Source organism: Macaca nemestrina, chromosome 2 (genome assembly GCF_043159975.1).
Source record: "Macaca nemestrina isolate mMacNem1 chromosome 2, mMacNem.hap1, whole genome shotgun sequence".
Lineage (NCBI taxonomy): Eukaryota > Metazoa > Chordata > Mammalia > Primates > Cercopithecidae > Macaca > Macaca nemestrina.
Window position 1 is genome coordinate 100,296,670 of NC_092126.1, and position 15,415 is coordinate 100,312,084.

Below are 15,415 nucleotides of genomic sequence, written 5' to 3' on the forward strand. Positions count from 1 at the left end.
AAACAAAAAAAAAGATTTGGCTGGGCGCGGTGGCTCACGCCTGTAATCCCAGCACTTTGAGAGGCCGAGGTGGGTGGATCGCCCGAGGTCAGGAGCTCGAAACTAGCCTGGCCAACATGGTCAAACTTCGTATCTACTGAAAATACAAAAAAAATTAACCAGGCATGGTAGCAAGTGCCTGTAATCCCAGTTACTCGGGAGGCTGAGGCAGAAGAATCACTTGACCCCGGGAGGCAGAGGTTGCAGTGAGCCGAGATCACACCACTGCACTCCAGCTTGGGTGACAGAGTGAGACTCTATCTCAAAAATAAACAAATAAAGTAAAATAAAAAAGAAAAATTTCATCTTCCTGGCCTGTGAACACAGAAATCAAACATTAGACTTATCTTAGGCAATTTAATTTTAGAATTATAATGCATAATTAAAAGAACAAATTAACATTTCCAAAGACATTTTGCAAGCCAAAGTGATTTTTTTTTTTTTTTAAGGGATGGGGTCTTGCCCTGTCACCCAGGCTGGAGTATAGTGGCGTGATCACAGCTCACTGCAGCCTGGACTCCTGGGCTCAAGCAATCCTTCTGCCTCAGCCTCTGGAGTAGCTGGGACTACAGACTCATGCCAGCAAGCCCTGCTAATTTTTTTTAGGACAGGGTCTTGCTATGTTGCCGAAGCTAGTCTCAAATTCCTGGCCTGAAGCAATCCTCCCACCTCGACCTCCCAAGTAGTGGGATTACAGGTACAAGCCATAGCTCCCAACAAAAATGATTTCTTTTATTCACACAAAACATTCTTAATGCATCATCAATAATATTAACCCAATTACATGCAGAAAACACTTCAAATAAAATTAATTAGGCAAGTTCTGGTTACAAGAAAGGACAGATTCCACTCCAAAATAACACACACATACCTGAGGGGTCATTTAATTTTAAGTAACCAAACATCTTCTTTCTCTTTTTTTCTAAAACACTATCACAACAAGAATTACAATAAAGTTTTAAATTTGAAAGTCATTATAGTAATAAATATTTAAATTCTGCTTGTACCTTAAAATGCTGCTATAGAAGAGATTTGCTCATAAAGTTGCTTGTTTAGACCGGACATGGAGGCTCACGCCTATAATCCCAGCACTTTGGGAGGCTGAGGTGGGTGGATCACCAGAGGTCAGGAGTTTGAGACCAGCCTGGTCAACATGATGAAACCCTGTCTCTACTAAAAATACAAAAATTAGCTGGGCGTGGTGGCGGGCGCCTGTAATCCCAGCTACTCGAGAGGCTGAGGCAGGAGAATCACTTGAACCCAGGAAGCAGAGGTTTCAGTGAACTGAGATTGTGCCACTGCACTCCAGCCTGGGCAATGAGCGCAAAACTCCGTCTCAAAAAAAAAAAAGAAGGAAAGTTGCTTGTTTAGCAGCAATCAGACAGTGGTTCTGTAATTCCTTTAGGAATTACAGACTACCTTGAGAATCTGACAACAAAAATACCTGTGGGTATTTCCCATAAAAATAATTACATTTGAAAGTCTGCAGTAGAATCTAAGGCTTCATACCCCATCTCCCAAGCCTAGTCATATACAAGTTAAGAAGCCCTGTAATAGGAGACAGTGGGGAACTTACCAAGCTTTAAAAAAGTTCAAATTTAGGAATGATTCACATTAACTAACATTTTACTGATTCATAATTTGCTTTTATAGCTGACAATTTGAGAGTAGTGGTAGAGAACTTAAAAAGGACCTGAAGGAGTTGATAATAATAAGAGTAATTTTCAGAGGAAATGAAAGAATTACCTAGGTCATCTTTCAATGAAGACCATGTGGACTTAGTTTTTTTAAAAAAGGGGAGAGAGAAGTGGGGAAGAAAAGAACAAATCCAAAAAAGAAAACACATTCATTTTCTCACTCTTTCTTGATCAGGAGCATTCATGAGATGAAGGTGAGGATACTGACTACAACACAAAATGGTTGGACTCCAAATATACCTCTGGTCCACTATAGACAGAACAGACACTCTGACCTTTAGGTTCACACAGGCCAAACACTTCTACTTTGCAAACGATTAGTTAATGTTTTACTTCAAGACTGCATTATTTCAGCAACTGATCACAACATGCAGTACAGGCAATACTGGCCTACCAGCCACTTCTGAATCTGTCCCCATTTCCGATCAAAGGAATGATGAGAGTGCTAGAAATGCAAAAGTTTCATAAACCAAATCGTTTCTAACATATTGCATTCTCCAAAAACCTTAATCATACACATTTTCCCTAAAGAGCAATGATAGCTGACTCAAAGTTACACATTCGAAATACAGAAAATTAGTAAGCTAAATATGTTCAATAATAAGAGACGGATGGTTCCCTGTAGTTAAGAGAATTGTAAATAGAAGTTACATTTAACAACTGTCTCATTCACTTATTTATTTATTTATTTTTTTGGAGACAGGATCTCACTTAGTCGCCCAGGCTGGAGGGCAGTGGTGCCATCATAGCTCACTGTAACTTCAAACTCCCAGGCTCAAGTGATCCTCCACCTCAGCTCATTCACTTATTATTATATTTAGTATAATTTTAGGAATAAAAAGACAACAGATTACAGCACTTCCATTTCAAGTCGAGAACTGCATTCCATATTTGAAACTATACATGAGGTTAAAAGAAAATTAGCAACATGTCAATTTTAGTGTTTTTCTTGAGCTGTGACAACATAAAATATTTACATTGCTTTTTAACCTGCTCACAGAAAATTCACCACCAAAATCAAAAGAAAGTGTTTAATACCGTCCCACAGGCTTTTGCCCCTTCATACTACTACAACATCAAAAATATTTATTATGGGACTTTTCAGGACCAAGTCAATGCCAGAAAAGTAAAAGCATATTTATTTCATTTTAATCAGCCTAATTTCCATATGCCTATTCCTAAAATTTTTTTCTTGTTTTCCTTTCCTATAAAAGCATATTGGAAATTTGTAAATTACAGAAAAGTATAGAAAGAAAGTAAAACCAACAATAATTCCACCATAGACAAACCACAGTATTGATAATCACTTCTTTCTAGTAGTGATTTTTGATGCTATATAGGGATACTGGATTTTGTAACATAAAATTGGGGTTCTACAAATTGTATTGTTTTGGTTTCCTTTTATCTCATATTCTTACATATTTTCCTCTATTATTAAATATGCTTTAAAATTGTAAGTCTGAATGACTTTACAAGGTTTTACCATATAGATACCATAATATAATTAATCCAAATTTTAGGACAATTAGAGCTATACTACACTTTATCATTGCTAAAGCTACCTTAGCTAATATAAGTAAAGCACTCATAATACTAATAACTTATAACAATGTACATGATAATAGCTTTATATGTGTTTGTTGTTACTACTTAAAACAAATATCACATTTAATTTGCTGGCACAGAATGGCTTGATAAAATACATACATCAGTTTATACTATTCTCAGTGTTTCAAAGGAAACCAGATTCACATCAGAATAAACTAGCCAAGCACTGATTTTCAGGGAAACAAACATGAAATTAGGGTTATTCCCTCAAATTACCTCTTTTTGTTGCCGTTCCAGTTCTCTCATGCGTATATCTCTTGCTTCTGCCCGGGCAGCCCGTTTTGCTGCCAGCCTTGCCTCTGCCTGAAAAGTAATATAAAACTCAGCTTTATACAACACAAACAAAAACAACCTGTACACCAGATTTGAAAATAAAGAAAAAATGGGACATTACTGTGCAAAACGGGTGGGGAGGACAAGATATTATCTATCAGCAAGTTTGATTGATTGCTTTAATCAACTCTTATAAACTCATTTTTTTCTCTAGTTCCTAAGTCTCTCCTCAAATCCGGGCCTTTACCTTTAACTTCTTGTTTGATTACACACTCAACACACTTTCACACAGTTTGTCATATGCCTCTCCAAACTTACTCTTTTTCCAGCATTTTTTCCCCATTGATTCAATCATATAAACTAGAAACTTCAGAGCCAACCTCTCTTTCACTTTGGACACTGCCAATAATCAGTCTCCAAGTACTGACAATTCTCCACCACTGAGTCTCTATCAAACCCATCTCAGCTTTCTTTATTGTCACTGTTCCTGCTCATTTCAGGAACTCTTCATCTCCCCATTCCCCAACTCTCTGTTTTAAAATTGAGACAGAATTCACATATCATCAAATTCACTATTTAAATGTATACAATTCCGATGCAGTGGCTCATGCCTGTAATCCCAGCACTTTGGAAGGCCAAGGCAGGAGGATCACAAGAGGCCAAGAGTTTGAGACCAGCTTAGGCAACATGATGAAACCTGTCTCCACTAAAAATTAAAAAAATAGCCAGGCGTGGTGGCGCACACTTGTAACCCTAGCTACTCGGGTGGCTGAGACAGGAAAATTACTTGAACCTGGAAGGTGGAGGCTGCAGAGAGCTGAGATCACGCTACTGCACTGCAGCCTAGATGACAGAGTGAGGCCCTGTCTCAAAAATAAATAAATAAATATATACAATTCTGTGGTTTTTAGTATACTCACAAGGATGTGCAATCATCATGACTAATTCCAGAACATTCTCATACCCCAAAATGAAACCTGGTACCCATTAGTAGGCACTCCCCATTAACCCTTCCTCCCAGCTCCTGGCAACCACTAATCTACTTTCTGTATCTATGCATTCACTTATTCTGGACATTTCATATAAATGGAATCATACCATAGGAATTCTTCATCTCTTGTTTGCACTACTGCAATTATCTCCAAATCCATCTACCTACTTCCAGAATCTGCCTTATAATTTATCTTCTATATGGTTATATGTTGGACAAATCAGCCTTTCAAAACGTATTATTTCTGATCACGTCATTCCACTGCACAAAATCCTCCACCAGCTCCTTATTACTTATGGTTAAAGCAAAAACTCCACAGAATAGCACAAAGGGAAGAACAGAAAGAAGAAAGGCAAAAATGAAATAAGGCTCCTCACAGTCAGGTCCCCACCTTATTTCCAAGTCCAGTAGTCCCCCCCTTATCTGTGGTTTCAGTTACCCATGGTTAACCAAGGTGCAAAAATATTAAGTGGAAAATTCCAGAAATAAACAATTCATAAGTTTTAAACTGTACGCCATTCGGAGTAGTATAATAAAAGCTCTCAGGACGTCAATCATCCCTTTGTTGAGCATATCCATCCTGTCTATGCTACCCACTTGTTAGCTGTCTCAGTTATCAAATCACAGTGATTGTGTTCGAGTAATCCTCATTTTATTTAATAATGGTCCTGAAGAGCAAGAGTGATTCTGACAATCCAGGTATGCCAAAGAGAAGCCATAAAGTGCTTCCTTTAAGTGAAAAGGTGAACATTCTAACCTTAATAGAAAAAAGAATCATCCACTGAGGTTGCTGAGATCTATGGTAAGAACAAATCTTCTATCCATGAAATCGTGAAGAAGGAAAAAGAAATTTGCGCTAGATTTGCTGCCGCACCTCAAACTGCAAAAGTTACAGCCACAGTTCATGATAGTTAAGATGGAAAAGGCATTACATTTGTAGGTGGAAAACATGAACAGAAACGTGTTCCGATTGATAGCAATCAACTTTGCTACTATCCACAGCTTCAGGTATCTGCTAGAGGGCTTGGAATGTATCTCCTATGGATGGGGGTGGTGGAGACTACTCTACTTGCTCCACGTGTACTGGATGCATCCCATCTCTCTCCATTCCTGGATTCTATTGTGTTCTGTTATGCCTCTCTTCACAAACTGTTTGGCAGGAGCTGTTCTCCCTTCTCTTATTCAGTAAAATATTACCTTCTATGAAGATTCCTCCCAGTCCCTCTTTCATAAAGTAAGGCTCTATACCCATGTCTCTATTGTGGCTTTATTATGTTGTATTAAAATTCCATGCTTCTCTCACCCCACAACTTTTACGCCTTAATGTCTGCTAAAAAAACAAATGAATTGCAGGGCATAGGTCACCGTATCAAGGAAATGAGATAAGGAAGTAGCTTAACGTGCCACGTGAAACTTAGAAATCTACTGTCTGGTTTCTATATGGTAGTGGAATGGTTTCCTCTGTCCTTGGTCACATCTTAATTCTGATTCAGACTATTCCCTTGGATAATAGTTGTTGTCTTCCCATTTTGTTATATTTGTGCCCAAGTCTCATAAGAATAAACTCAGCCAATGTTTAAAAGGATCTACTACATGTAAGCAATTATGCTAGGTGCTGAAAATACAGAGTAAGATATGCTCTGCCCTAAAGCAACTCACAAAGTTGAAGGATACAGAAACACAATGCTTATGGGAAGGAAGCATGTAGGAGGGAGAAATTAGTTTCGCCTGGCAAAGTCATAGCAGGCTTCTAAGAAGCAGAGAGAGTTAAATAGTTAACTGCTACTCAACTATTCCAATTTTGGCAATTTCCCAGTCTGTGTAACTGGTCTTTCAATAGAAAAACCCCTGCAAAGTATATTGTAATCTACCAGCCGTAAGCTGTAACCACTAACAATCTAGAGCAATTAGTTTTCTCCCATGAATTTTACACTGGCCTCCATCTTTTCAAAACCTATGCTCTGCTTCAAGTTATCTGCCTTCTTCTCCCCTCTATCAGTAGGCACTACTTTCTGATTAGAGTTTCTTTTTTTTTTTTTTAAATAGGAAAACACTTCAAGGCTTTTATGCTTCAGTAGATAGCAAATATATTTTAAAATCACAAAGCATCAAAACTTTCAAACCTTTTTAAGAAAGCCCTATCAGTGTGCAGGAATTTTCATTTACATGTATATTAGCTTTGTACCCGAAGCTTCCTTTAGAAATTTAATTCAAGAATGCCAATTTTATCCTTCTAAGATTTGTCTGTGGCCAATTCTGTACAATCTATACTAAAATGAGACTTCCTTCACAAAACCCAACTTAGAGATAATTAAAATATATTCTTTAATAAGACATTTTTAACTACAAAAAGGAAAGGAACAGAAAGAACATGGGCTTCAGAGACACACAAACACTCTTCCCTTTGTTACTTAGCCAACTCAGTGTTACCTCCCTTGGAGACTGTGTTGAAGAGAGGCCACTAAAACTACATGCTTTAAAAGAAATAAATGGGATTTAAAACTACTTTATCTGGTTCTTTCTATACTTGTTACTAGATGCTTGAAGGAACATGGATTAGCAGGAGTAGCAAGGAGCCAACACTGATTCCAACCTAGTAGACAAAATATTATGATATATTTTAAAATTATTTTTGAATAGACAATTATGGGTACATAAAACACACTTCTAGGTAGTTAACACTAGCATTTTCACCTCAGAATACAATCACATGAAAGAGCTGCTACAGAATCATTTTAATATACACCTCATACATACAAAACAAATGGGATACAACAATAAAGGACAACCAAGATTTAACTAAATTCACAGTAAAGGCTGGGCGTGGTGGCTCACCCCTGTAATCCCAGCACTTTGGGGGGCCAAGGCGGGCGGATCAGTGGAGGCCAGGAGTTCAAGACCAGCCTGGTCAACATGGCGAAACCCTATCTCTACTAAAAACGGAAAAAATTAGCTGGGCGTGGTGGTGCACACCTGTAATCCCAGCTACTCAGGAGGCTGAGGCACAAGAATCACTTGAACCCGGGAGGCAGAGGTTACAGTGAGCCGAGATTGCACTACTGCACTCCAGCCTGGGCAACAAAGTGAAACTCTGTCTCAACAAACAAACAAACAAACAAACAAAACAAAATAAAGTTGGCTAAAACACAGAATTACCATTTGATCCAATAATTCCACTTATGGATATATATACAAAAAAACTGGAAAGCAGAGACAACATATATTTATATACCAGTGTTCATAGCAGCATTATTCACAATAGTCAAAATGTAGAAACAACCCAAATATCTATCAATGGATGAATGGATAGACAAATTATGGCATATACATACTTTGGATTATTCAGCCTTAAAAAGAAAATTTTGATACATGCTACATGGATGAATCTTGAAGACATTATACTAAATGAAATAAGACAGACACAAAGGGACAAATATTGTATACTTCCACTTAATGAGAAACCTAAAGTAGTCATATTCATACAGACAGAAAGCAGAATAGTGGTTGCCACGGACTGAGCGTAGGGGGAAATGGGACTTACTATTTAATGAGTACAAAGTTCCAGTACTGGATGATGACAGAGTTCTTAAGGATAGTGGTGATGGTTGCATGACAATGCAAATGAATGTAATGCCACTAAACTATATACTTCAATATAGTTACCATGATAAATTTCATGTTACATATATTTTACCAAAATAGGTTGGCTAATTTAAAAGTCAGAATAAGATATAAATTAGAAGTATTCAGAAGCCTAAATTATTTAAATACTTTTAGAGTCTTTAGGCTGATATGACCCCAACTGTTATAATAAAGTTAATATAGAAATTCAGAAACTGAAAATTCAGGTTCCGAAGTTACCTGAAGTCAGGTAGGTCATAGGACCAGGTTTCTAAAAGTGATTCTGATTATTACGCTTCCAAATACGAGGCATATTAAGATTGATTATAAAGGATATATCCTATTGCATATTTATAGAAATTTATTCTTCCTATAGTAAAAATGATAACACACAAAAAAAATTTAGATACAATTACATTCATTTCTCACTACATGCTTGAGTCAAATGGAAACATAAAATGACAGTGAAAATCGAGGCCGGGCATGGTGGCTCACGCCTGTAATCCCAGCACTTTGGGAGGCCGTGGTGGGCGGATCACAAGGTCAGGAGTTCAAGACCAGCCTGGCCAATACGGTGAAACCCCATCTCTACTAAAAATACAAAAATTAGCCAGGCATGGTGGCGCGTGCCTGTAGTCCCAGCTACTCGGGAGGCTGAGGCAGAAGAATCACTTGAACCTGGGAGACAAAGGTTGCAGTGAGCCAAGATGGCACCACTGCATTCCAGCCTGGGCAGCAGAGCAAGACTCCGTTTAAAAAAAAAAAAAAAAAAGTGAAAATCATGGGCTTTGATCACTCCCAGAACAAATGCATTAGGTTGTATTTAAACTCACAGAACTTTTAAATTTGTAGAATATTCACTTTATCACTCAATGAATAATTAGGAATCATATAAAGGGCACTAAGAAAGAACTTCTCGGCCTGACGGTGGCCTGTCCCAGTTCGAGCCAGTACCTTACTGCAGCTCACAAGAATTTGTGGATTTGGGGGTGGAACCCCATCAGGAAGAGCACAAAAAACTGCTCTTCAGTCATTGCAGAGCTACAGCTACAGTTAGCCAGACACGAAGTTGTCGTGAGAGTCGTCTCCACAATACCAACAGCTTGTGTCTGGCAGAGCCGGTGTGAGACGAGACAACGCTGTCCCACCTCCGGCGTAACCAAGAGTTTTGTCCAGATCTTTAAGCACATACCAAGAGTGAGGAGCCAGAAGACAAGCACATACCATGGCACTAAGACAGATTAATAAGGAACTTAGTGCTTTGGCCCATGATCCTCCAGCACAATGTTCTGCAGGTTCAGTTGGGGATGATACTGCAGATACTTGCCAATGAAACCACTGGCAAGCCACAATTATGGGACCTAATGACAGCCCATATCAAAGCAGTGTATTCTTTTTGACAATTCATTTTCCTACAGACTACCCCTTCAAACCACCTAAGGTTGCATGTACAACAAGGATTTATCATCCAAATATTAACAGCAATGGCAGCATTTGTCTTGATATTCTAAGATCACAGTGGTTGCCTGCTTTAAAATTATTTCTAAAGTTATTTTATCTATTTGTTCACTGCTATGTGATCCAAATCCAGATGACCCCCTAGTGCCAGAGAGTGCATGGATCCATAAAATGGACAGACATAAAAGTACAATAGAGTATCTCAGGAATGGACTCAGAAGAATGCCATATGATGCTACCTTAAAGTCAGAATAATTTGCATTATAACTGGAATAAACTTTAAATTACTGTTTTAAAAAAAAAGGCTCTGTGCGCGGTGGCTCAAACCTGTAATCCCAGCACTTTGGGATTACACTTGAGGCCTAGGCGGGTTGATCACTAGGTCAGGAGTTCAAGACCAGCCTGGACAACATGGTGAAACCCCGTCTCTACTAAAAATACACAAATTAGCTGGGCATGGTGGTATGAGCCTGTAATCCCAGCTACTTGCGAGGCTGAGGCAGGATAATCACTTGACCCAGGAGTGGAGGCTGCAGTGAGCCGAGATTATGCCACTGCACTCCAGCCTGGACAGAGCAAGACTCAGTCTAAAAAAAAAAAAAAAAAAACCAGAACTTCCAGGAAAAGAGAACTAAACATGTACTATGGTTTATGTATTTCTACATTAGATACTTCCTCTACCAGCAGAATTTTGTATTATGTTCTTTTGGAATTTGAGAAAAGTAGATGAGATACAATAAAAACACAAATAATTTTAAAATGAGCAAAGGATTTAAATAGACATTTCTCCAAAGAAGATGTAAAAATGACCAATAAGTACATAAAAAGATGCTCAACATCATTAGTCATTAAAGAAATGTAAATTAAAACCATATTGAGATACTCGATATCCACTAGGATGGCTATAACAAAAAATGTTTTTCAACTAAAAATAACCAAAATTGGCAAGCATGTGGAGAAATCAGAATGCTCATATAGGAGAAATCAGAATGCTCATATATTACAGGGGTAAATGTAAAATGGCACAATTGCTTTGTAAATTGCTGAGGCAGTTCCTCAAAAGTTAAATACAGTGATACCATCCATCCACCTCTAAATATGTACCTAAGAGAAATGGGAACATATATCCACACAAAAACCTGTAAATGAATGTTCATAGCAGCATTATTCATAATAGTCAAAAAGTAGAAATAACCCAAATATCCATCAACTGATGAAGGAACAAACAAGCGAGATTATCCATACAATGGAATATTATTCAGCCTTAAAAAGAAATGGAGCACTGAAACAGGGTACAACATGAATGAACCTTGAAAACATTTTGCGAAGACAAAGAAGCCAGACACAAAAGGTCATATATTGCATGATTCTTTGTGTATGAAATGTCCAGAATAGGCAAAAACATAAAGACAGAAAGTAGATTACTGGTTGCCAGGGGTTGGGGAAGGGGAAGATGAGGAGTGACTGCTAAGTGGTATGAGGTTTCTTTTTGCGCTGATGAAATATTATGTAATTAGGTAGGTGATAGTTGCGCATCTTTGTAAATATATTTTAAAAAACAATATTTTTAAATGGTGAATGGTTTTGATGGCATGTGAATTATATCTCAATTTAAATTTTTTAAATAGATGAGACTGAATGCATCAAAAATGCCTCAGCTAAATAAATACTAAAATACATAAAATTCTAATATATAAAATTTAATATATAAAATGGGATAAAGGGGAGTTTATAACCTATTAATAACAAGTTTGGAAAATGCTAAGTTAAACTTTTTTTTAAAATCACAGTCCTTAATAATATGCTTTATGTATTTCAAAGAAGAGGATAGAATATATAGTATTTCTCAGACTTGACCACATTACTAAATAAACCCTAAATGATACTTCAAGTTCAAGGGTCATGCTCCAAGAAACACAGTTTGGGAAATAATGATTAAATAATACATCAGGATCCAATTACAACTGTACTAAATCTTACCTTTGCTCTTGATATTTATAAAATTAAACTAAATTATCTGAATAACCACCTCACAATAGAAAACCCAAACTATCCAGATAATATATCTACCATGGTTTGACCACTTACTTAGCAAGGATAAATCCTTATTTTCTTTCTTTTTTTGCGGGGTTGGGGGCGGGGGGCAGGGACAGGCTCTCACTCTGGCACCCAAGCTAGAGTGCAGTGGCGTGATCTCGGCTCACTGCAGCCTTGACCTCCCAGGCTCAAGTGATCTTCCCATCTCAGCCTCCTGAGTAGCTGAACCTATAGGCATGCACCACGACACCCAAACAATTTTTGGTTTTGTTTTTGTAGAGACAAGGTTTTACCGTGTTGCCCAGGCTGGTCTTGAACTCCTGGACTCAAGCAATCTGCCTGCCTCGGCCTCCCAAAGTGGTGGGACTACAGGTGTGAGTCACCATACCTGGCCTTATTTTCTTTTATTCCACAAAATAACCCCTTGAAGTACAGAAGGGTTAAGTAACTTGCCTTCCCCCAACAAGCAAATATTGGAGCTAAGATCTACATCCTAAGAATCTTACTTCAGTTCACACTCTTAACCGCATTGCCTCCAACTTACATATTTATAGTCCAAGTATAATTGCATATCCTTAGACAAATCATAAAAGCTTACTTTGGATAATTATCCTAGGATTTTCAACTTAGCACAGATTATCTCTTTTCTATGAAATAATACTATTCTAGTTCTCTGAATAGAGAACTAGATATGTAGACAATCTTCTCCTTTTACTATACACGGTATCTACTAACCAAATGTAGATATCTCCTTTTACTGTACACAGCCTTTACTCTCATTTTTTACTCCACAGTTTCAACTACCAGCCAATGAGAATGACTCAAATCTAGCATCTCAAGCTCTGACTTCTCTACCAAAATAAAAACTTACATTTCTAACATCTGTCTTGTCAGCACCAAAACCAGAGTGAATAAAATCAATCTCATCTTCCCCCAGCCAACGGGCTTGGCTTCCTTATTTTCCAGTCTCCAGAAATGGAATCTTGCCACTCTTGTTCAAACCCAAGGTCTGAGGACCTCCTATTTCCTTAACAAATCTTCCTTTACAACATCCCTTGAATCCATCCTCTCCACCTACTCCAACAGACTCCCTCCACTTCCAAACAGGCTCCTAGTACTTTCACTTACAATACATCAAGTTTTCTAATTCTAACAAGTTTCTCCATCTCAACTCTATCCCCATCCTTACTATTCCATTGTGGAATTAATTTACCTGAAACAAGGAACAAGTGAGGTAAAAATGTCTCAAAGTAAAATGTGATTAGTTATATTCTGTGATGCCCAATACCCAAAGCACTCTTAAACTTTCTGATATTTAAATGTGGATTTTGTTACTGCTTCAGTTAAATAAACAGAGGGGAACAGGCTAAAATTAACTTGTTGTGGCTCATGGTGGCATTCCAAATCAGAGACTCCTGTGAGGCCAATCAATCATATTCTAAATTTTCCATCCATCCAATGGGTCTACAAGTAGGAGGAATCTACTCAATGGGCTAGGCAGTGCTGTTTCCCTAAAATATAATCCATAAATTGAATTTCACTTGAGACTACTATCTGGGAGGAGGAGAAGGGTATGTATATTTAAGTACTGTATCTAATGAACCACAAATAAGTGTATTTCTTCAGGATGTATGTACTCTAAGTAGTAGTTCCCCCCTATCCAAGGGAGGTAAGTTCCAAGCCCCCACATAGATGCCTGAAACTGCAAATGGTACCAAACCCTATCCCACTGACATCAATCAGAACATGTTTCTGTTCATGTCTTCCACTCAGAAATCTAGTCTTTTCCATCATAATATACTTATCACACACACTGGCTATAACTTCTGCAGTTTGAGATGTAGTAGGAAAACTAGCATAGATTTTTCTTTTCTTTCTTCACTATTTCATGAATAGAAGATGCGTTCTTACCATAGACCTTAGCAACCTCAGCACACAATTTTTTTTCCTTACTAAGTTGAGAACTTCCATCTTTTCACTTAAAGGAAGAATTTTATGGCTTCTCTTTGGCATATCCAAATTGCCAGAATCACTCTTCCTCTTTGGGGTCATTATTAAATAAACTAAAGGTTACTCAAACACAAACAATGTGATACCATGACAGTCAACCTGATAACAGAGCCGGCTCCCGTGAGACTATCTAGCAGGTAGCATACACTGTGTACATACACTAGACAAAGGGATGATTCATGTCCTGTACAGGATGATGCGAGATTTCATCATGCTACTCAGAACAGCGCACAATTTAAACAAAAATAAACTATTTCTGAAATTTTCTATTTAATATTTTCAAACTATGGTCAAACGTAAGTAACTGAAGCCTCAGAAAGCAAAATCACATGAAGAAGAGACTACTGCACAATGAACCATACAAGGTTTTTAAAAACAAAATGGGTACCAATCAATGTGTAGCCTATTTAAAAAACAACAACAAAAACAGGAAGGTATTTCCAAGATATATAATGTAAATGATCTGATTTATCAATGGAAAAAGTTTCTCTGCAAGACCTTATCAGTTCAGCACTTCTTTCATTATTTCAGTTCTGATACTTTTAGTATTTCCCCTCCTGTGCCAATGTTTTCATGACAGAAGGCATTTCAAGGTCTGAAGAAGGCATTCCCTCCACACCCTCCAAAGCCACTAACAGACTTCCCAGTCTTCCCTTCTTTCTTACTTTCCCTGTGGTTCTACTGGAAGAGCTGTCTCTTCTGTTGTTGAAAGTCAAACCCTCCCAAGCCCCATCACACACACTCACACCCATACACGCCCTCCATTTTATAATGTCCTTCCCTGGACTTTGTCCCAATCATCTGATCTCTCTTCTGGGTCTTTGCTCTCTACTTCTATTGGTTCACTCTCTTCATCATAACTAGGTTCAAAGTCTCTCTGATCTTTAAAAGGCAAGCAAAAAATCTCACCCTGGTCCAATTCTACCCTATCTTCTCTTTACAGCTAAGCTTTCTCACACCTCCCTTCTCACTTCTCACTCTCTTCAAATGACTGCAATCTGGCTTCTGCTCACATCGCCTTATTGAAATTGCTCATCACAAAAGTCACTAATGACCTCTAACTACCAAACCCAATAGAATTTTTCTATTCTATCTCATCTGTCTTTTCTGGACTTCTGCTATCACTAAAAACACATTCTTTCTTAAAACTCTCATCTCAGCTTTCTCCAATACTAGTGTCTCCTGGTTTTCCTCTTTATTCTCTCCTCTCTCTCCTTCAGAATCCTTCATAAGCTAGCATCCTAAATGTTAATATAACCAAAGCTTTCAAGCTTCAGCTCTTGCTCATTTCATTCTATATTCTCTTCTGGGTCATACTGTTAGTCTGTAAATCTCTATGCCCAAGCTAGAATTTTCTCCCACAATCCTGATCCAACTGGCTATTAAAAATTGAGGCTGTGTTCACTATGGCAGCACATATACTAAAATTAGAAAGCTACAGAGATTAGTATGGCCTCTGTGCAAGGATGACATACAAATTTGTAAAGCATCTTTATTTATTTATTTTTTTATTCAGGCCGGACACAGTGGCTCATGCCTGTAGTCCTGGCACTTTGAGAGGTGGGCAGATCACTTGAGCTCAGGAGTTCAAGGCCAGCCTGGGCAACATGTAAAACCCCATCTCTACTAAAAACAAAAATTAGCCAGGCATGGTAGCGCAAGATCTTGCCACAGTGCTCTA

General features: G+C 38.0%; 1 protein-coding gene, 1 non-coding gene and 1 pseudogene across 32 annotated transcripts in view; 2 read left to right on the top strand and 1 right to left on the bottom strand.

Moving 5' to 3' along the window:
• LOC105480180 (LRR binding FLII interacting protein 2) overlaps nt 1-15,415 on the bottom strand; it is a 130,001-nt gene that overhangs the window by 73,389 nt on the left and 41,197 nt on the right. For 17 of the 31 annotated variants that reach the window (XM_071091423.1, XM_071091434.1, XM_071091428.1 and 14 more), the window contains 2 exons: nt 3,561-3,647; nt 2,131-2,181 (listed from right to left, as the gene is read on the bottom strand). In XM_071091423.1, coding sequence (XP_070947524.1) covers nt 2,131-2,181; nt 3,561-3,647 — 138 coding nt within the window. The remainder of the gene's footprint in view (nt 1-2,130; nt 2,182-3,560; nt 3,648-15,415) is intronic. The other 14 variants (XM_011738717.3, XM_024792429.2, XM_024792426.2 and 11 more) reach the window with 1 other exon arrangement.
• On the top strand, nt 9,455-9,920 carry LOC105480179 (ubiquitin-conjugating enzyme E2 D3 pseudogene; annotated as a pseudogene).
• LOC112426449 (U6 spliceosomal RNA) lies at nt 15,132-15,235 on the top strand. Its single transcript, XR_003017781.2, has one exon. It is a non-coding gene; the product is annotated as a U6 spliceosomal RNA (small nuclear RNA).